Genomic DNA, 24,028 nt, shown 5'->3' on the forward strand with positions numbered 1-24,028 from the left:
TCCTAAATAATTTAAGTCCTGTTACAAAGTTGATGGCACTACTTTGATCATGTATCATGTAGCAGTCATATTTAAACAATAATTGATCTGCATTCGGTTAGAGTGAATGATGATTGATCATGAAATTTCAACTGATTCCCAGCACTTGTCTCTAATCCCAAATTTTGAACTTTTAAATGGATATTTCAACATTGATTGGATATTTTTTTACACCTTATTGAAAAGTTGCCATCTTGAAAATCTTGTAACTATTTCTCCTGAATGAATGGTCATATCAGATTAGTGTTTAAAATTGAAAGACTTCTTATGTTTAATGCCATTTTTCAGCACATGATAGGCTATGCATGGCGGCCAGTATTAATGGTGGAGGAAGAACCACCGATCCATGAGTAGCTACTGGTAAGCTTTCTCACATACCCACATTGGCCAAATCCTAGACTCGAACCCACGCAGAGAGAGGTGAGATGGCAGTGATCCCTAACAGAGCACTTTAGACCACTCGGCCACTCAGGGTTCCATATGTCAAGTTAGTCATAAATGAAAATGTTGCCAATCCAACGTCTGATAAGACTGCCACAATTGCCATCTTGAAAATCTTGTTATCACTACTTCTTCCAGATAGCTGTCGTAACATTCTGCTTGTAGCAAAATACTTGTTATGACTGGATGTTACTGAATAGAATGGTACCAGTCCGATATTGAATATGGCCACCATGGCATCCATCTTGAAAATCTTCATATCATTACTCCTTAAAATTTGTAGTTATATCAACATGGGGTTTCCACCAGATTAAGAAGATTTCTTATGATGCCTTATTGGTCCTATATTAAAATACCAGTGTCTGCATAGAAAACAATATGTCCACTGCTGCAGCTAATTTCAGAATGTTATTGTCGCTGAAGAATGTCAGGGTAGTTTCAACAGATGGCAGTTAAAAGGAAGAAATGAGCTTACCATATTTACTGAATATATTGGAACACGTTAAAATAATAATTTTTTTTCCCTGTTCCAGAACCTATGGGGAAACTTTTTTTCCACCTAGGTCATATGTCCTAAGACTTAAGAAATAAAATAAATTTGTATTGCATTTGTGCTGCACCAATGCACGTTGTAATAAAATAGATAAACAAAATGCTTATTTGAAAATAAAAAGGCAGAAACTAACCTTGAATTGTTATAATTTATTACTTTTTTTTTCAACCTGAGCATTAAAGAATAAAATATATCCATGAAATCCATATATGTAGTGTAGGTTTCCATTCTGTAGCGTGTAATACATGCCACATTGTTCATTGACATGACCATTGAGAAACAAATTGTGTTGTGCTCAAAGATTTGAATATGTTATCCGACTGAAAACTGGATCCAGCATAATCGCAAACAAGATGGAAATAATCAACCAATATCTTGAAGACAGCTGTCGTTCACGCATGACATGGTGTTAGGTGCAAAATAATTAAGATTGAATTATATCCAGGTCTACTGTATGACAGTATCTTGCAAATAAAATTCATTATTTGATAACACCTTCACTTGAGTGTAAGTGACAGTCTTCACCAGCACAGGTTACAAAAGTATCATTACTACTTACCTGCAGACATCAGTGCTCCTTTTGTATTATTACTATAGATGCCAAGCACATAGAAGCCCGGGTGGTGAATAAACACAACTGGCAGCAAGCATTAAACTCCTTTGAACTTACCGATTAGACATCAAAGAGAAAGGTTATTTTCATTACAAAGCAAGCTGACCTCAGAAGCTGACTTTGGTTACTTTTTTTTTTTTAAACAGGGTTTGTATGGTCTTTGAAGGTCTTTGACAGTTTGGATGAAATAAGGTAGCCTTTTCAAGGCCTTAAATGTTTGGGAAAATCGAGCAGATCATGCTGAGGTCTTAAAAGTCTTTGAAAGTTGAAATAAACCCAAATATTTTAATTTCTTTCCATAATCACAAATAAGCCTGTCCAAGGTTGTTAGATTCGGATGTAGTTGATTTTTCCTGGTTTCTTTCTTTTAATGACCTGTTCAGTTTCATTGCCACCACATTAACTCATTCAGCCCCTGCACTGTTATCAGTATCTCTGCTGCTATGCCCCAGAAGCACTAAGCTGCGTCTAGCTGCTTGTGCTCCAGAGTTTTTACCTGTTTGAAAAATTTTGAAAACCCGTGCACATGCATTCACTCTTACCTTAATTTCTCTTCTTATATCCAATTAAAATATATGCAATTTTCACCATTTATGCCAAATGAATTTGTCTTCACAATGCGGTGTATTTTTTCCCTATTTGTCCAAGTCTTTGACTACTAATTTATACACTGTTTACAAAATTATTTGCAATGTTTATCCGCAAGAACTCTTATCATCGTTGTCAGCATCCTTATCTTCTGACGATTCAATCTCAGAAACTTCTATGTCCGAATCTAAATCTTGCAAAATATCCAAACATACCTTTCCTCAGCTTGCTCAATATTTTCGAGATCAAACCTGAGAAACTCCTCATTTTTGCTGTCATCAAAAATCACTCTTAACGTCCGCCGTCATTTACAAACAGAACACGTATAGTGAAACTGCTCTCAAACAGTAACCCTTGGCTTCTGAACAATTCAGATTTCCTCAAAGGAATGTAAAGTCATTTCTGATTGGTTTAATAGTTGTTTACTTCTTGGAAAAAAACCATTTCTAACCAATCAGAGACGTTGTATCTAACACATTCATCACGCCTGGAGACAATATCGGCCATTGAATGCAGTAAACAATCCACGACTACAGGCGGGATCGGCCAATGAATGCAGAAACCAGATCACGCCTACAGACGGAATCGAGGCCGAATGAGTTAACAAACGAACATTTGTTTGGCCATCCAAAGTTGGCCTTCGCAGCGACTTAAGTAATTTCATGGTGTGTTTTTCGTAATCATATCATTATGTATGTTTTTAGGTGTTATGTAATGTTGTAAGGCACTTTGAGCTTCTAAAGATTAGGCACTATACAAAGTCCTCATTATTATTATTATGATCACAAATAAAATTTCCTAAGGTCATTAGATCCAGATGTAGTTGGTTTTCCTAGCTTCTTTCTTTTGATAAATCGTTAGTTTCTTTGGATGAGTTCATCAGCTTTGGTTATCAAAATGTTCATTACACAAATTCATGATATTTTTTTAACAAGGCTGTTCCATAGCTGCCAACCCTCATGATTTTGGCGTGAATTTCATGAATTTTTCAGCAATTCACGCCACAAGCAAACAATTCGCAGATTATTTTAAAGCTTTAATAAAATAACCGATTTCCGGTTAAACGCTAGTCATAATAATGGCAGTTGCCGAAACGGTCCGGTACTGCTGGTCACGATATTAGTACAACTACAGCCGATTGGTACAGTTGGCCTGGTAGCAAGCATTTTAGCCTATTTTAATCTATATATATGAGTAGTTTTACAAATGCTTTTGAGAGAAACTGGGGCCTAACCGGAATTTTTCTCCGCACATGCATCACCAACACTGATTTGAATTACCGTTTGGCATCACATGTAAGATCTTGAAAATGGCTTCACCACCAAGGAAAAAGAAATGTATTGCTCAAAAAGTGAAGTTTAATTTGGAATATACCAAAAATTGGCCATGCATTTTTCCATTAAACATTGATATGCATCATGCTTTTTGCACACAGTGTGCCACAAATTTTAGTATTGGGCATGGTGGCAGAGATGATGTGAGGAAGAACATTGGTTGCAAAAAGCATGTAGAAGTTGAGGAAAATTAAGAATTTGCTGATTTCAGCTCTGGAATAGTTTAAGCCATTGGCAGAAGACCTGCAAGCTACCAGCGCTGAAGCATTATTTGTGAGTTTTCTTGTTGAACACAATCTACCTTTATCAGCTGGAGACCATGCTAAACATTTGTTCCGACAAATGTTTCTGGGCTCGAAGAACCAAAAGTGCTGCGGCTCCTGTGCATTCCTCACAGCAACAGAGACAGTGAAAGAGTATTTTTTTAGTGAGGAAAAATAAGACACTTTAGGGCCTCCTTAGGTGCAGAAAATTCGTCAGCAATTTTAATCCCCAACATCAGCCAGCAGGCAAGAAGTCTGAACTGTTTAGGAAACAAATTTACGATGAAGCAGTTGAGGAAGTTCAAGTCTGCCACAGTATCATGTCTTGATAAATAACCACAAGAACAAGTGAAGTTTATGAATACCATAATAAATAGAAATGCAGATATATTTCTGCATATATGTAGTGTTTTAGTTTTATATTGTGATCTTGATATAGTGTAGTATTGATGGTCATAGTGGATGGAGTTATTGTATTTTTCACTAATTCGTATCCAGAATTAACTAATTTTTATCCCTATTTTCACTAATTGCGAGCCTGGAAAGTTGGCAGCTATGCTGTTCAGCCAGTTGAATTTTGGTTACATTGAACAAGAGCTCACTCTCTTGAAAGTTCACGAAAGTAACACACGAGGATTCAAAATTTGTTTATTCAATTTACGTCTTCAGTTTTGTTCCACCTCATGTTTAAAAATGCCAGGTCTTTGCTCTTTCAGTGATATCTGGCTTGAATACAAAATGTTAGTGAAAATAGGTCTTGGAAATCTATGTTTGTGGTCTTTGAAAGTTTGGGAAAAGTTTTTGAATTTATCATTCAGAATTCTGTATGAATCCGGTTAAAGGATGTCAATACAAAGCTGACAGCTGAAGCTGACTTTGGATTCTTTTAAGGAGGGAAATAATCAACCAATATATTGAAGACAACTGCCATTCACGCATGACACGTGGATAGAGCATCTGCCTCGGACGTGGGAGGTCATGGGTTCGATCCCCATCCGAGTGATACCAAAGACTGGGTGGGACATCATGCTACATGTCTGCGGCATGATGTCCCAGTGCTAAACATCACTATAAACTGCTACACTGCAGACATCTTAGTGATATGACTGAGCAATTGTTAAAGCAACATTAAAAATCTAAATCACACACACATGTATGTATGTATATATGTGTATGTGCCAGCTATGATGTCTGTAGTTGATTGTATGTTTTTCACAGGTAAACATAGTTAATAAACTTTATTGGATATGCTTCTTTTCTCCCTAGATTCCAGCATCAGCTGTGGAGATGCCGGGCCATATGATAACAAAGTTGGATCTGGAGTTTGGTGCAGATAGTTCCCCTTTCTCTTTTGGTGCAAACGAGTCTGGGACAAACACCTACTCAAATTCTGTCACCACAAAGTAATATTTTGTAGTTTTTATATGTCTGCCATAAGCATATTATGTTGTGTCCATCTGTTTCTTCCCTATTTTGTTTCTGAATAAAAGTAACTAGAATTCTCTCATTTGCCAACAGCAGACTTTTGCGGTAAGGATGAAGCCTTTAGAGGTTGGGAAAAGTCGAAGGTCAGAGTCACTATGACTGAAATAAGGAAAATGGTTTTCTCACAGTAACATCAATTTTACTTTATGTATGGTATGCACCTGGAGTAAGGTAGAAGTCTGTTGATTTTGGAATCCAAACATCAAAAGTTAAAGTCACTCTAGCTAAAAATCTAAAATTGTTTTGGCACAAAAAATTTAATGAAAATGTATCTTTATTGAAATTTATGGATGACTTGCAGGCATTAAGAGTTGTGACAGAAGTGTTACATTTGCGACTAGAAATTCATAATGCACTTCTGAAAATTTTGAATTGACTGCCTTCAGGGAGCCTGCAGAATCATAGTGTAGCAACTAGAAAATGATCTTGTCACTTCATGCTTACAGGTATATACCAAGTTTTATGCTGAAAACATTTAGCAGATGCAATTTCATTCACTGCATAATCCCTTTTAAGTTGTGACTCTTCTGGTTCCTACATCAAGTCACCATTTTTCTGTTACTAGTCTGACTTGCCATGTAATTAAAGTAACCAGTCTGATGAGTGACGTGTGGCCCATTCAGTGGTATGGATGAAAATAAATGTGGACTTGAACAAGAGCAATGGAAAATTTGGTCAGCGTTAAAACAGTAAATACTGTGAAAGCAAATGTGGTCAAGGCTTTATTAATATAAACTGTTATAGGATGAAAGTTATGGTTAAGACCCTTTGTTTACAAATTTATGGGTAGACAATATGCAGAGAGATGATTTAGAGAACTCAAAATATTTAAGTTTTATGCCCAGCCTGCAGTTGAAGTAGACAGTTAAATTTATGTCAGATCTATGTAGACTATTAAAAATAATCCATTGCTTTGTAGCTCATGTGTATGAAGTAGAGAATTGTTGTTTGACTAGAATTGGTGTCATTTTTGTATCAGCATCTGTACATATACAAGTATATACATAGAGCATTAAGTAAAACTGCATCTTGTCCATTATTTGTACTAGGCAGCAGATTGTCTAGGGTTTAATAGCATCTACCTTGGGTGGGTGGACTAAGAATGCAAAAGTTTCACATATTTGTTCATGAAGTTTTTGTGTTTAGGTCAGGTTCTTTTTCGTCCAGTATACATACTGTTTATACTTGTAATCATGTTAGAAGGAGAGATGATGCATCTTCATGAGTAATACACACGCATCATAGAATTAATTCACTGATCCATTTTTCATGCTTTATTGACTTTAGTTACATTTTTGTTTAAAGTTTATTTCTCAGGCTTTGTTCTTGGGTATGCATCTCAATTATTAACACTTTTGTTTCACACTTTATAAACTTGTGTGAAGTTTATGGCCTTTAGCTCATGGCTATGTAACTCGGTTTACATACTACTGTATCTAAAATCATGAAATATGGTGAAGAGATGCATCTTAAGGAGTTCTACACCCTCATTTTTTGCCTTCAGTTTGTATGATCTGTCTTTAATTCCCAGTTCAGTGGGCTTCAGGTCTTGGTGCCTAAGGCAATCAAATTGCAAGCTCAGTAACATTAAATTAGAAGTGGTCACTAATATTTTTGTTTAAAGGCACCCTGTGGCTGCTAAGTTTGATAGGTACCTTAGAGTGCTGATTATACTTTGGATAATTAAGAAGTCTATTGATTTGGGGTCTAAAGGTCAAGGTCAGTGTGAATGAAAGAAGAATATTTGTCTTCTGACCAAGAACTTTAGTTCTTGACTTTGTACTTAGACAGAATTATGGAAGACTTAACACTAAAGGTAATGTAGGTGGGCTTTTGATTTTGGGTTCCAAAGGTTACGGTCATTGTGACTCCCGGGGGCAGGGGGCAATTTTTATGTACAGATGTTATGCTGCAATCAGTGACCTAGTATAAAAAATCTTTAAAAATCAAATACACAAGTCAGGTCAAAAAGGTCCATATTTTTGGATATCTATATTAAAACAAAGAAAAGGACTATTATCCACTTGACCAGAGAAGTCAATGGCAATTCATAGCAAAAGAAGTTTATGCACTCTAACCCCAAATTTATATCTGCATTTTCATGTCCGATGGTCATTTTTGACACCATATGATGCTCACAGTACAAACATGAGCCCTTCTCCTAGATGACAGTTCTGCACAATAGTGTGTACTGAGCTGTTTTTGAGATATTTTACTTGCCCCAAACCCATGTGTTTACTGCAATGGGAGGCTAGCTCTTCTTCCTAGCCGACTATTGGTATTTCACTATCAACATACTGCAGAGTAACTATGGAAGGTGTACATGTCTGACATCAGTTTCAAGAACATCACGCCTGAAACACCTTGTTCACAAATATATCCATATCTTTAATTAATAAACAATAAATGCAGAAAAAGTTGCACAAAAGCCTTGAATTAGGAAATTTGCCAGGGGCCAATTTACAAAACTGTACCTTGCCACCCAAAGAGTGATTGTTTTTGCACAGTAACATTTGTTCTAGACCAAGTTTCCAGCTTATAGTTTTTATGGGCAAAGGCACTTCACTTCCATTTTTCAGCATGATATAGCTAGCAAGCAGTTGAAAGAATGATTAAAACTAACCACTCAACATTACAATTTGCAGTACATCTTCATCAAAAAGCACTCATCAGTCAACAAAGTCAGGCGATTCTGTGATACCAACATCAATCTTGTCCCAATCCAGCAGCAGTCATGGTGGTATTTCTAGAGTGGACCAAACTTCTCCACGAGCAGGCTTGTACCAGTCCTCTTCCTACACCACCCCACCCAAAAAGGATCCTACCACAGGCTTAAGCCAGACAAATAAGGTAAATTGCAGTAAAACCTCAGAATTAGAGCCACTAAAAGATGATGCAAAAAGTGGGAGATCTTGAGATTTTATTGTTCAAGGTGCACTTGTATCAAATGAAGAAGCATTTAAAAATTACTCTATCATAATACAAACATGGAAACGAGCTTGCAGATCCAACCCTCTCAAGGGAAAATGACATGAACTCGGGACACCTTACTACATAACTTGATTTCATTTTATTTCAAGTTTAAGGATTACTCTATCATAATACAAACATGGAAACGAGCTTGCAGATCCAACCCTCTCAAAGGAAAATGACATGAACTCGGGACACCTTACTACATAACTTGATTTCATTTTATTTCAAGTTTAAGGATTATTTTAGTGATTAGATCATTCTGTAATTTTCACAGGCATTTATTTTCATTGTGTCAACTTTGCTTAATTGATTTTGCCTCCATATGATATTGTTTTGGTAACAGTGGGCATAATTAGATGTAGGGTATGTTCAAGATTTATTTTGTCTGAAGATAATCATCCACCTGCATTATGTGTATGGGGGCTCGGTCAGACCATATATGTGAAATCACTGATCAGTGGCCAGCGCAGTGACCATCTATGGCTTCTTCAGAACGGATTGTCCTATCAATATTGGGTTTTCACCAGAAGGCTTCTTATGTTGTCTAGTTGGACATTAATGAAAATGGTACTGATATGATGTTTGATATAGTTTCTACTGTGACCATCTTGAAGATCTTGTGAGGTCTAGTTGGTCATGAATGAAAATAGTGCCAATCAAACTTATAATTTTTCATGGATGGATGGTAATACTGGCATCATACTTTCACCAAAAATGCTTGGGGCCAATCTGTTATCCAATATAGCCGTGATGGCATCCATCTTGAAAGTCGAATTATTGTTGTTCCTTCAAAATGGAAAGTAATGTCAAATTGGGGTTTTCACCAGAAGACTGCTTCTGATGTTTTTGTTGGTCCTGAATGAAAAATGCCAAGTTGACATCAAATATGTCTACCACAGTAGCTGATTTTGAAATGTTGTTATCTCTAAATAATATTTTCAATATGGTGTCAGCATTCAGCAGTTAAAAGAAAGAGATGGTTTTATCTTGAATTCATGCATTTGCTTTTTACCCAGTAGAGCATCAGCCCCCTTGAGGGACTCTTGGATTGGGACCAAGACTTCAGTTTTTTGTCGCTTTAGATTTTTTTGTTAGTTTCTGTATCTTGAATAGATGGTAAAAATATTTTACTCTGATTTATTGCAAAATAACACCATATTGGATCTCTTTTGCTAATTGGAAAAGAAAATAATTATTTTGAGAATGCAGAAAATAAAATATCTAAGCTGCGAAGAAAATTGCAGACCACCCCATCGAAAATTAAGTGATCACTACCTTCAAGCAGATGATTTTTTATGTGTATGTTAATTATTGTATAAACTGTCATCTTCAAACTTTAATTAAAGTGGGATGATTAAGCTGACACTCTGTAAAAGACATTGTTCTGATGTTGGAGAGCTTTCTGATGCATATAGGTAGTATTGATACTGCGACCTTCAACATACTAGCTACAACATTGGTGTAATAAGAAGGGAAACTTTTGATTGGGATATAATCACCTATGCAATAAATGTATCAGCGGGTCAGTGATCTTAAAATACACTGACTCGACAGATGAGAAAATATTTAATGGACTAGAGAAATAATGTAAAATTAAAACAGAAAACAACTGCTATCTGTGAAACCTTAAAGTTATTCTTGGTCTTATAGAGCAATACACAAAACAGTAACATGTTTTATCTACATTTTTATATAATTATATTTGTAATGTTTGAAATTACATTGTAAGAAATATAAATATTTTTTTCAAAAATTTTATTGTTGAATTTTATTTTTCTGCATGAAAATGAAAACATGTTAAAGTATCATTAAATTCAGGACAAACTTTCACGGTATTTCTGTCCATTCCTTACTGATGGAAACTACCAAAGTACCAGTATTGTTATAAACTAGAGTGGTACTTTCTACCAAATAAAATACCTCAATGTACCAGTAATACCATGCACCTCTATTGTAAATCTTAGTGATGTATGTAAGAATTAAAATAATTTTTACTGTATATCTAGAATTTAAATTGCAGTAAGGATTACAGTTAAGGTCGTCTTTTGGAAGATCTGACATTCTGTTGTATGTGATGCTGTGTAGTATCTGCTTGTGTTATAATAAATTCAGATATTCATTTTGGTTAAATACAAATATCCCCATCAAAGTGATGTGTGTGCTAAAATGCACTTAAAACTTATGATTATCTTGAATCTTGAAACCATGTATATCTGGGCCATTACCACATAACACTGATGATTAATCTGTCTCAGAAAGGGATCTAATATGTTTATTCAGTGTAACCATGTTGCGGTAGAGATGCATCACCAAAAGTAGGGAGTATGCTTTATAGAGAGTGCTAACTCTATTACATACATGTAGTAGGTACATTTTTGATAACAGGGTTCATTGTTCATGATGAGTTTCATCCTCAAAATTGTTCCCAAATTCAAATTTTTCAATGACATAGTGCAAGTATTATTTTAAATACAGTAATATCACTGTATATTGTTGCAGATACCTCTTCCTGATCCCTTACCAATGCCACCATCCCAGTCAGACATGAAGACTAGTCCTTTGTTAAGTGGTCAGATGTCCGGACAAGGCACTAACTCCCTGTCACAAGGTAATGTAGTCATACATTATGCAGCATTTTGTACTAAAAACCAATGGTTTCACACAAATATATTTCTTCAAAATACATTACTTGATTATATAATGTTTGGAGAATATCAGTTACCTTGCAGATCAAGTCCTTTGAACCTTATAATGAACACCTATGTCCTTTGGCTTGTCTAAATGTTCTATTATAACTGAGACAGAATCCAGACAGGTGGTCTTGTGGATAGAGGGATTGGTGCCAAATTCCAGGATTTTTCATTTACAAGTTGTGAGTGTGTTCCTAACATTGTGATTGGGAGAAGCATTATCAGCATAACATGTTGTATAACAATAATTGTTCGTCTCCACTTGCCTATGATTATTTATCTGCCCCACCATGACAGTGGTATGGGCATAAAGTGTTGTTCCTTTCAACTTTACATCCATCACACCTTGGTTTTGCTTTGTGTTGAAGTGTGTTTTCAGACACTGTGAAGGGGCATGTATAGTTCCATTGGCACATTTATATTTTAACCTTGTTTAATGATGAGAGTTCTCTTTACTTTCCTCTTTCAACAAAATTTATAGTAATTTTTAATAATATTGCATAAAATGTAATAAAGGAAAAAAATCCAAAAAGAATTCATGCATTCAAATTGAACTGTAATCATGAATCTGGTTTTCCTCAATATGGTCTTTTATTTCCAATCATCTCCCATTGGTTTTTAAATAATGGTCTGTCCAGTCCCATTCTACAATAATTTAACTATTTAAAGACCATCCTTGTAATAGAATTCCTTCCAGATGTTATTTAACAGATTATTGTTCTAAATAGTGATCTGATTGGTCAAAAGTTTCTACTCATCCAGTGACTCTTTTAAATAATCTGATAGAAATATGCATTCACCCCCATCGTTCACACTGGTCCTTACAAACTGGAAATATGCTTACTTTTTATTAAAACTTTCTAAGGCCGGAAAAGGTGCTTACTTTAAAAAAGAAAAAAGGAATATTTGTCACAAGTCCATTTTATTTTTCTAATTTATTTCATTGGTAATATCAGCTTTATTGTGATGGCTACTAATTTTTTGTTTATCCAACAATAACAAAGAACTCAATGGAAACAGCTAATGGAAGTTGGTGTATCAGTCGACACACCTAAAAAGAATACTCTGACTTTCAGTATTGAGTTATAGAATTGGCTGAGTTATGACGATGTTTGGTCCTTACATTTAATACATTTTTCCTTATGAAGTCCTCACAATGGCCTTACCCACTCTTTTTCATAAAATGGTGAGAACCATGACCCCATATATAGCATCTGAAATTATCGATAGAGGCAAGGAAGCAAAAAGTTAGATAATTTCTAAATGCATTTTGTTACGGTAAACTTAATATTAACAAAATTACATGCATGCTTCTCTCAGGGTTGACATGTATGATTATTAAAAAGAAATGATATAAACTTGTTTGAAAAGTAACTTATTTTTCTGTTTTCTTATTGTTTCTGCCTAGTTTAGATTTGTGTATAATGTGATTGAACGATGACAAGAATTGAGCATTCGTGAGCTGCTGTAACACTGCCTCTCCATTTTGACTCGATTATTGTTTGTTTATGCGTTATTACATTGGACATTTTATATCAGTGCACCAGTAATTTTATTGGTATTTTGCCTTGAAATTTTAAATACCTAAGTCATTAAAATGTGATCAGTATGACAACACAATGAACAACAATACTGTTTGATTCAGTGCACACAATTAGGCTGCTGAATGTATTTACATAATGGCACCACTGCCTGTACATTGTAGGTTTGAACATACGCTGAATGTAGTACATTGTGCTGAATGAAATAAATCCCTTGGAGTCGAATCATGGGCACCTCTGCACAACACATTAATGATATCTCCAAATTACAATAATGACGTTCCAGAAATAATGCTTCGAAAATTATGCTAAAACCATAAAAGTTGAGTTGTAGTTTGCTTTGCTGTAAGCAACCTTACACCATACCTGTCAACTCTCAACTCTCATGGCAGGAGGAAAAGAAACCCTCCAGAATTTTGGGGTCATTCCACGCCTACCTCCGATTTCATAATATCTCCCAAATTTTGCAGAGAACTCCAAATTATTACATTACGTCTTTGATATTCATTCTCATAAAAAAAAAATAGTCCTACATTAATAGATATATCGTATGGAAGCCATGTTTTATTGTATCACCTGTGAATATAGTTGTGACGATTATTTTACTAGACAGAATTTGCTTCTTCACTAAATAGAATATTAGGTTTAAAAATTATTCATGTATTCATGTAAATTTATGATTTTTTTTAACCCCCCTACATTGTTGTACAAATATCAGAAAATAAACCAGAATGAAAAATAAACCACAACAATAAAATTGCCAACAATTTCATTCCCAAGAATGATCACTCTGAATGTTGTAACTTTATTTGCTATAGCGCCATTCCCACCAAAGAAACTTGCACGAGTGAACACATGACATTTTTATACCGTATATACAAATGTGGATTACCATCGTTAAATTAAAAGAAGGAATGAAAATACATACCATGCAGCATATGTGTCCTCAGAAAACTAATTCAGAATACATGTTCTGTAGTAAACAATACTAGATGCCACGCGAGTTGACAGTAAGAAAATACAGTCAGATATACGAGGGGAAAATAGTTGCCACATGTACGTTACCATGAGGCTGCCTATTTAGGTACCTTTAGTTCAACAAAATTGGGAATCCTTTAATTGCCACTCAGTTGTTGGTGCTTGCATAACACAGTAGTGTAAGAACATGGTTTCTTTGAATTATGATGGAGGGCCAATCATTTTCACAAACAAGTTGCATTGATAAGGATTAACTTTTAATTAGTAATGCTAGCTTTTTGCTTGTATGATTCAGACTAGCCATTAGCTGTTGTGCACTTTGGTCACAGCTGACCAGAATATGAAGATAGGGCATGTCCTGGGGGAAAATAAGGCACGTCACAGGGAGAAATGGCATGTCCTTTGCGAATTTCACACATAATGGACCCGGACATTGCTTTTATGCAAGAAATCTGCAGAAGTCGGGGGAGAAGAGATATTAGAATAGCCATTGTGACCAAGTGACTGTTATATAAAGGGGGCCATTGGGACAGGTTTGATTGTACTTCAAGAAACTGGTGGAATTGTATGATTTCAACTGTTGTATCTGAATACTTGTTATTATGAAGTGTGTTGTAGTGGGGTTTCACTGTACCTAAGAACTTTAAACTTTAAAAATCATTGTTATCAGCCAGTATTTGTGTAGTAAAATAATCTGAAGACGAGTTTGTAGTTGGCCATTTTGAATTTTTGAGGTAGGACATTGTGTAACCTAGCATTTATAAGATGGCTTAGTTAAATGCATGATAAAAATATGATAGAATGGTTTGTGCCAGGGGTCCAGTATGCCAATCAAATTTCACTTTCTTTTCAAGGAATGTAAGATTGAATGTTTAGAATCTTGACCAATTTTTTTTTTTTATTCTACCAAAAATTCAATGTTTTATTTCTTTTTTTTTCACTTTCAAGGTACTTGCAACAGTTCAGATATGAAGATTATTTTATGTATACTTACAGACATAATTTTGCTGTTATTTCCAGCTTCACTGCCTTCAAGTAAGATGGAGACGGGAAGCTTAAGTTCTTTCCCAAAGAACAACTCTTATCAGCCATCAGCATTCCAGTCTCACAAGCCTGGGAGCTACAATGCCTCGTCCAGCACACAGCCTGGTAGTTACCCTAATCAGTATCCAAGTGGTAATAGTCGATCACAGCCACCAAGTTCAAAACCCTACCAGTCTAGTCATAATCAGTACCCATCTAGCACTGCCAGTCAATTTCAGTCCTCACAGAGTCAGTTTCCAACCAGTCAGAGTCAGTATCAGACTGGGCAGACTCAGTATCAGTCCACTGGAAGTCAGTATCAGACCAACCAACAACAGTATCAGCCAGGTCAGTCTGGTTACCAAACTTCTCAGTTTCAGAACTATCAAACAGGATCTGCATTCCAAAATCAGTCTGGTTATTCATCAAATCAGTCAAATCAAAATTCGTTGTATCAGGTTCCCACAACTACTTCCTCTTTTCAACAGCAGACTGGTCCAAGCTCACTTTACCACCAAACTAGTGCTCAGACTAGTACATATCAGTCTCAATCTGCTCCTTCCTACTTGACAAGAGACACTCAGTCTGGATCTTCATACCAATCATCAGCATCTCAATCAAGCACCTCCCCTTACAAAGACAACCAATCAGTGCCATCCTCTTATAGCAGAGATACCCAATCAGCTTCATCTTACAGGGACAGTCAGACCAATTCATCCTCTTTCAGAGATGGTCAAAATAGTTCATCATACAGGGAAAATCAGTCTAGTGCTAACTCCTACAGAGACAGTCAGTCAGCTCCAGGATCTTACAGAGATAGCCAATCAGCCCCCTCCCCTTATCAGAGGGACAGCTCGTCTGGACTTGTTTCATCAACCAGTCAGCCATCATCTTATCAAAGGGACAGTCAATCAAGTTTAGGTTCTTCAACCAATCAGCCATCCTCTTATCAGAGAGACAGCCAATCAGGACTGAGTACATCATCCAATCAGAATCAATCCACTTACAATTCTAAGTCTTATGTTGTCTCAGGATCTTCTCCTTTGAATGCTGCCAACAAACTTGGAGAAAGTTTAACCAAAATGAGTGTAAAGGATACCAGTTCATTGGACAGCTTGCAGCCTTCAACTCCTCAGGTATACACATGTTCTGTATCATTATTTTTTTTAGTGAATACTGTGTCGTATCGGAAAATTGTGAAGATTATGTTCAATATTAGTGGTGTGCATGTCTGGTGGATATATTCCATTGTTTTATTCTTGGATTCATCAAAAATGGAAATTAGTGGACAAGTCAGGTAAACCATATGCTAAGGTAAGTTTTTTTTTTTTATATCTCTTTGACTAAATTTAATTGACGTAACATTTTTATAAACCCAGAGTGTGTGAGAGAGAGAGAGAGAGTGTTTGTGTGTGTTGGTTGGTTGATTTTTTTTTTTTTTTAAATTGGGGTTCATTTTGGATAGGCTTGTGCATCCTACAGCCAGTGGACCGGACCTGGTGTACGACTTGGTTTTTTCCACTTATTTACTTCATAGGGTGTGGCTTTAAAACCAGCCTATCAGGCCCTTGACTTGGAGAAAGTTGCACATGCCTGATTTAGGAGTTTCCTTAACAGCCATTTGACTGCACAAAATGTCTGCCTGCTTAAACGTTTTCTCTTGCCAACATCTGAATTTTTTAAAATCAGATTGCAAAGCATTTCCAGCTTACGGATTGATATTTGTATGGAATTCTGTCTGTCTATCCATCCATCAGCAAATGTGAGGTTAGAGTTTGTGTATAGGTCATTAGAGTCATAAGGCAGCTTGGTATGTAAATGAGAACTACAGCCATCAGTGAACTAGATTGTATGGTTCAGTAATCTATGTTTACATTTGTGTTGAGTTTAATTTCTCTTTTTTAGGTTTGCATTTAGCTCCATTTCTCCGATACTTTTGCTTGCAGAGTTGAGATAAGATGCATCTTGATGAACAAGTACTGCACCCTTATATTTAAACCCAAGTCACAGTTACTACTACTTCCCATCACAGTGACCTGCTTTCATGTTTTTGCTTATTATACTTTCTTGACACTGTTGATAATGCAGCAACTTAAACTACCAGTAAACACTACATGTTGTGCTAAAAACGGCAGATAAAATGTAATTCCCTTTTTGATTTTGAGACTGCTGGTTCATACATCTAAGTCATCATATTTGCAGACTTGGCCTATACTGGACTACTTCAAGAACAAGGTACAAACAGTCTAACAGACCAGTCAAATTAATATATGACCTGTTCAGTCAACCTTAGCTGATGGAAGTTTAAAAATAATGTGGACATAAAAACCCTTATCGAAAATGTATTCAGCAGTAAAACTTACATTAGCGGGACTTCCATGTTGATAAATGCAGATATAGCCAAGGTTTTGTTAATATTATCATTGAAAGAAAATGAAGGTAATGGCCATTTATCAGTGAATAAGAGACCAGGTAATACTCTTTAAAGGGATAGCTTAGAGAGTCCCATACAGTAAATTTAAATTGCTTGGTTGTGATTGAAGTAGATCTTTTATTGTTGACAGTTTTGTCAAAAGATCTAAGCAAATTATAACAAACATTTTGTGGTTTGTTTTTATAACTGCTCGTCACATCGTTAAAAGTACATTGTTTCCATTTATATTCAGTACACAATGCACCATATACAGATCTGCCAACCCTTACAATTGCACAGAAAGTTGTAATGAACTGAGACTGAAATTTCAGACTTGTGGCATACCAGAATAAATTATCAAAATATGATCATTGTGGCTAAAATCTGGATGCTGGCATGTCCATGTTTAATTCGGATCTGGATTTCACATTAGATTCAGTTGAGTTGGTCAGGGAACTAGACTAACTTTGTATCTGACAATTCAAACTGCCTATGTTTGTTTTTTTCTCATGAAAAATGTCTGATCAGACTCATTTATAGTATTTTGGGTGAATTGGGTCAAGCACATGGACATGTTGAAATTGAAAGCAACAGGTCTCTTAAAATGTTTAAATAATCAGCAAAGAAATATTCAGATTCATGGGGGGGGGGAAGCAGCAAAGGTAACAATTAGTATCATGTGTTGTTTATGTATCCTGGCAGGAGAGATTATCTCTATCACCACATGAAATTAAAAAGAAAAGAACATAAGGTTGAGAGATCTAGCAAGAATCGATTAAGCTCCATGGGATTGGAATTGTAATTTCTGAAACTGTAATGGAAGTGATTGAAGTCTATGAGAACTTTACACACTTTATGGTTGTACAGAATGATTGCCTTCATTGCATCAGTCTGTGATTAGACTTCTGAAGATCTGCCAACCCATACCACTTTGCCACAGGTCTTCTTGAATGATCCGTAAAATGTGGACTTGCAGAATAAAAGTACAGATTATGGAAATGTAACACTGGACAACAAATTTTTACAAAAGTCATGTTACTGAAATAAAATTAGTCAATTCTTATCAATTTTTATGTGCTGAACACGAATATGACAGTCAAATTGCAAAATTGGCTCTAGTTTTTTTGTAATCTGCAAGAAATTAATGTTTACATAACGAAATGCATTCCAATAGTAAAAGGTCAACTGTAATAGCCTACCTATAAAAAATCAAGTCATTGACTACATCTTAGATTTCTTTGCCTGTCTCTTGTACAGCTGTTCGGGAGCATCTCTGAGGAGTGTCCAGCAGTAGTCAGCCAGCATTAAAGTGGACCATTTTCCCTGGTATCTTTGTTCCATTGTTGCGATATCTTGATGAAAACGTTCGCCGTGTTCATCACTAACAATACCACAGTTGCTAGGAAAGAAATCCAAATGGGAATGAAGGAAGTGAATCTTTAGAGACATATTGCAGCCAAGTTTCTTATACTTCATCAACATGTCTTCTACTAGTTCCTTATAGTTTTCTGCCCTAACATTTCCGAGGAAGTTTGTAGAAACTAGGCGAAAAGCATTCCATGCTTGTTTCGCGTCACCTTCCAGCAAGTTGTTGAACCGGTCATCTTTGAAAAGCTCTCGAATCTGAGGACCCACAAAAACTCCCTCTTTAATCTTTGCTTCGCTGAGTCGAGGGAATTTTTCATGCAGGTATCGGAATGCTGGCAAAGTCCGGTCAATGGCTTTCACGAAGTTCTTCATCAAACCTAGTTTGATGTGAAGGGGTGGTAGCAAGATTTTCTGAGCCTCAACCAGAGCTGGGTGTTGGATATTCTTCTCTCCAATGGCTACATTCTGCCTGTGAGTCCATTCCTTCCTCATGTAGTGCATTTCCCTTGCTCGGCTATCCCACTCGCATAAGAAACACATGTATTTTGTATATCCTTGCTGCAGTCCCATTAAAAGGGCAACTACCTTCAAATCACCACAGAGGTGCCAGCTGTACTTGTTATACTCAATGGAATTCAGTAGCTGCCTTAAGTTATCGTATGTCTCTTTCATGTGGACAGCATACGCTACTGGAATAGATGGAAGAATGTTTCCATTGTGCAAAAGCACAGCCTTGAGACTCAGTTTCGAAGAGTCCACAAATAGTCTCCATTCTTGTGGGTCATGAGTGATTTTTAAAGCATTCATGAGGCCCTCAATATCGGAACAGAATATCAGATTACTTTCCTTTCTGAAGAAAGGCTCCAATTGCTGGTGGCGCTTTCGATATGCAGTAATTGTGACATCTTCTTCTAGAAGATTCCATTGTTGGAGTCTTGATCCTAGCAATTCTGCCTTGTTCTTTGATAAGTCCAAATCACGAATCAGGTCATTTAGTTCTTCCTATATTATTCTGTGTGGGGTTGATGATGCACCACAGTGAAAATCTGGATCACTGCATGCTGATGGACCAGGAGAAGAACAGGTCGACTCACCTTTGTCTTCGTCAGATGAATCAAGAGAATATTCTGCTGGAGGTTCTGGAATAGGAAGTCCCTCACCATGTGGAACTGGTCTCAATGCAGACGGAATGTTTGGGTAGACTATTCTCGACTTCTTTCGCTTCGTTATTCCGCCGGAAAGAGGAGGAACCAAGCAGAAGTAACAGTCATTTAGGTGGTTGCTTGGCTCTCTCCACACCATTGGGACTGCAAACGGCATTGATGACCTTTTGCAATTCAACCACTGTGAAAGCTGTGTTGTACATGTAGCACAGCATATATGCGGAGCCCAAGGCTTGTCTTGGTCACCAACCTTGCATCCGAAGTAAAGATGATATGCCTTCTTCACTTGAGAATTGATACTTTTCTTCTGGTTGGCAAATGTCACTTCCCCACAAATATAGCAAAAATTGTCCGCGGTATTAACACACTTTCGAGGCATTACTGTTCTTTATTGTACGTAAATGGATAAAATAATAAGTTTTATGTAAGAGTAGCTTGAACTGTCTCGCACAACGTCTAAAATATTTTAAATGCTGAACCTATCTGATTGGGCTTTATATAGTACACTGCTTACGTCAGCTTCAGCAGCCGCCTGGCATTAGTATAATAGGCCTACACATGTATAGTACACTGCTGACGTCAACTTACTTCAGCAGCCGCATGGCATTAGTATTGCATTGCATCAGAAAATGATGCAATCAACTGTGGATGATGTGAGCATGATGGTATTATGCAATGTTACATCATTATTCCGGATGTTGCTGCAGTCCTACTGGAGAAATTTACACAGTGAAACATAGAAAATGAGGTATATGAATATCTTCAAAACGAGAGCCAATACAAATTTTTCACGGTTAAATTCGTGTTCGGCACACCAAAATACTACAGATTAGGGCCTTTTCAAGTCAGTAATGATTTCACTGTTGACCAGTGTAATTGTTTGTGGTAAAATCTAGATACTGGCTTGTCTGTGTTTGATTTAAATCAGGATTTCATATTAGATTCAGTGGAATTGGCCTGCATGATCACACTTATGCTTATTTTTTTTTTTTTTTAAATGGCATCCAACCAACAAGCAATATATTTTCAGGACAGAATGGGGCAATAAATCGTTTAAAAGTTTTAATAGTACAGAAGAATAAAAGGGAATAATCACATTCTTGGTGAAAAATCAAAACAGGCAACAGTTACATTTAGTAGACATCATGCGTTAATTTGAACATTTCTCATGGTGGGAAAGATGATTGCTGTTACCACAGTCCATGTGAAACAACTTTTTTTTAAAGGATTGCATAAATTTGAGAGCTGGCAAGAAGTCATTGTGTACTAAAGGGTTTGGAACTGCAGTTGATGAAATTGTACTGGATGTTATTAATGTCAAAGTAATGTTTTCAAACTATTTAGTTGAACAAAATATTTACGATTGCTACATCAATCTTTATGAGCTTTTAAAGCATGTTTTCCAGCTTAACAATAGCAGTACATATTTTCTTATACCTTACTGAAAAGTAGTCTAATTTATGGGGATGAAAATGACTGAGCTAGTAAGAAGGTCATGTTAGCATTGGCTGGCCTGCTTCTGAACTTGAAATGCAATTTTTCGAAGCTGACAATAGCATGACATATTTTGTTAACTTGCTAAACTTAGGGACATATATTCATCTGCCATCTGAGAAGCTGATGTTATCATTAATCAGAGGGAAAGGATGCAAATTATAAATGCCATATAAATACATTTTTGGTCTGTCTTCTGTTAAGGATCTTTATTTTTCAATAGCTTCCTTAGCATTGTTAAATACATTAAAGTTAAATTTAAGGCTAACATTTGTGCTGGAAATTTTGAAAGCTTGTTTTCTGTTGAATTTATGCTTTCAAATGAAATTTCAAAAAATTGTAAGCAAGGGCTTATTTTTAAAATTGACAGTTTTTAAAACTATGGACAAGAAAAGAGCAAATTTGCAGGACATGATTTTTGCTCTGCTGGTCACCAGGAGAGCTTATGGGATCACCTGTTCATTGTCTGATGTCATCCAGTCCACTAGAACAAATTTGTTACCGCTACTCAACCAAAACTTCATAGGGTTTCCATAAAACTTTACACATGCAGTCATTCCAAGGTCTGTTTGGTTCTAAATGTAAATGATACTACTCATCCAATATGGCTTGAAAATAATGTTATTGCTACTCTGGAATGAATGGTTGTATTAACAGGAGGGTTTTATTGAAAGACTTTTTATTCTGTCTGATTGGTCCTACATGAAAATGGTGCTAATCTAACATCTTACAGGGCAGTCATGTTGAACCATCTTTTCTAGCAAGGTTCCGATAACCCTATCTACACCTTGGCATATTGAGCAGATATTTCTGTGCTTTGGGTCTGTGAATTTCATTGGATGTGGTGGCTTGCGGCTGCATCCAATCAAAATTAAGTTGTTCAGATTTGAACATTGTTCCTTCGTGATTGAGACAAGAGGAGCACACAACTTGAATGGACTGAAAAATAAGCAATTTTCCAGTACCGGTCCTTGTTTGTACAAATACCTTTCACTCAAACACACTGTAATGGCTTCACTCTTGTACATAGTCATACTTTCAATGTTAAACTTACAAGGTATCCTTTTTAGGTCAATTACCACCACCATTTTCAGTCGATGTACAATGCACCATGCTGTTGGTTTGTTGGCATTACATATTATGAGAGGCAACACATGAAATCCAATAGACAAGGCACCAATATGGCTGTTCGATCTGCCAAGGTGTAGATAGGGTTGACTGAACCTTAGCTAGCGAAGATGATGTTGAACTTGCTATGGCTTTTCCTATTAACAGTGGTATCTCACATCTAATGTGGCCACCATGACTGCCATCTTGAAAATCTTGTTAATGCTACTCCTAAAAGGAGCCACCAGAAGACTGTAATATAAAGTTGGTCTTGAATGAAAATGGCACCAATCTGACTTCAAATATGGCAGCAACACTGAACATTAAATCATGTCATTGATTCTTCTCTAATGAACGATCATATCAGCATGGAATTTTCACTACAAGATTTCTGATGCTCGTGAATGAAGATGGTGGCAATCTGTCACCCAGTATTACTGATGTGGCAGCCATCTTGAAAATCTTGTCACTATTCCTTCTGAAAGGAAAGCCACATTGGAATGGGGTTTTCACCAGAATTCTTTTGTCTGGTTCATTTTTTATGATTATGATAATCCTCAGGCACAGCCTCTGTTGTGAAAATAATATTGCTGCTTCTAAATGAAAAGTCATATTGACATGGGTTTACACTGGACGACTTCTTATGATGTCAGGTTTGTAATAAATAAGAATGGGGTTGATCTGATATGCAATATGGATACCATAAGTGGCCATCTTGAAAATCTTGTTATTCCTAGATGGATGGTCATATCAGTATTGGGTTTCACCAAGACATTTCTAATTTCTCGTGGGTCTTACATGGAAATGGTGCTGATTTGACATCCAATATGGCCACCACAGCAGCGATGTTGAAAATCTAGTTGCTATTCCTGAATAGCCTTAGCCTTGTATATTTCTATTAATGTTTTCTGAGTTCAGCAAATGTATATTATTGTTTTCACAGTGGACATATGTTTCTCCTGGAATGACAGGTGCTGTTAAAAGTATCTCTTTTATTTTAAATTTGTAAATGGAAACAAATTTTCCAGCAAGTGTGATCACGGAATGACCAAGCTTTAGTTATATTGCTTCAGATTTATAAACATGGAAGTTCAGGACATAAAAGTGAAAAATAATGGAACTTCTGGTTCCAGCTTGGCTGACACATAGTGGCTCTGCTTCCTAGCCCCAACTCTCAGTACCCCCACTCCTATTACTGTCCCTTGATTAGTGCCATTCTCTTATTTCATTTGTAAAATTACCATGCCATTACCCCACCCCACCCAGCCCCAGTACCATGCCTTTTCTGGATTGGCAGGTTATCTCAGTACCATGTTACTTGCAGTACATTACGGCATTGACTTCATTAGAGTTTCCCTTCCAAACATTTTTGGATGGAATTTTCCTGTACCCTTTCGTGCACCACATCTCTTTTCAGCACCATGCCCTATTTGGTGGTCTTCTTCATACTTTATTTCATCAAGATCTTGGGCAATTTCTAAAGTGAGCAGGATTCAAGTATATTAATGAAGTGACCGTTCATCTGATTGGCTGACCTTGTTACCACTCTTGAATTTCTATTTTATCTTTTTATTTTTTATCATCAAGCTCATGTATGACTTCATGAGCAAGAAACTACATAATAATTGTGTCTTTATCTTTGGAAAGAATTTATAACAGAATAAAATAAAATAGGTAAAATCAAATTTTTTGACATGTTTTTACATAGGATATTTTTTTACAATACAGTACAACCCCGCTATAACGTGAATTCGGATATAACGCGGTCGTGGCGTGGCTCCCGAAATTTCGTATATTCATTCGCATATGAAAAAATATTTTTTGTTTAAAGTTTATTATCATTATGGGAAGAGGTCGCATATGAATTCGAATTTAATATGATCATGGCGTGGTTCCTGCAGTTTTAATTACATGTATGTGTATTTTTCTCTTACCGGAATTATTTTCTTAAGTACAAGAAAT

The 24,028-nt window shown here is 36.2% G+C and overlaps 1 protein-coding gene across 2 annotated transcripts in view; it reads left to right on the forward strand.

Moving 5' to 3' along the window:
* Positions 1-24,028, forward strand: part of LOC149801664 (uncharacterized) — a 136,776-nt gene that overhangs the window by 42,961 nt on the left and 69,787 nt on the right. For both annotated transcript variants that reach the window (XM_089955940.1, XM_089955941.1), the window contains exons 12-15: positions 5,098-5,234; positions 7,962-8,166; positions 10,789-10,897; positions 14,519-15,657. In XM_089955940.1, coding sequence (XP_089812066.1) covers positions 5,098-5,234; positions 7,962-8,166; positions 10,789-10,897; positions 14,519-15,657 — 1,590 coding nt within the window. The remainder of the gene's footprint in view (positions 1-5,097; positions 5,235-7,961; positions 8,167-10,788; positions 10,898-14,518; positions 15,658-24,028) is intronic.

The sequence above is a fragment of the Sinohyriopsis cumingii genome, chromosome 4 (genome assembly GCF_028554795.1).
Source record: "Sinohyriopsis cumingii isolate HCF-2022 chromosome 4, ASM2855479v2, whole genome shotgun sequence".
Lineage (NCBI taxonomy): Eukaryota > Metazoa > Mollusca > Bivalvia > Unionida > Unionidae > Sinohyriopsis > Sinohyriopsis cumingii.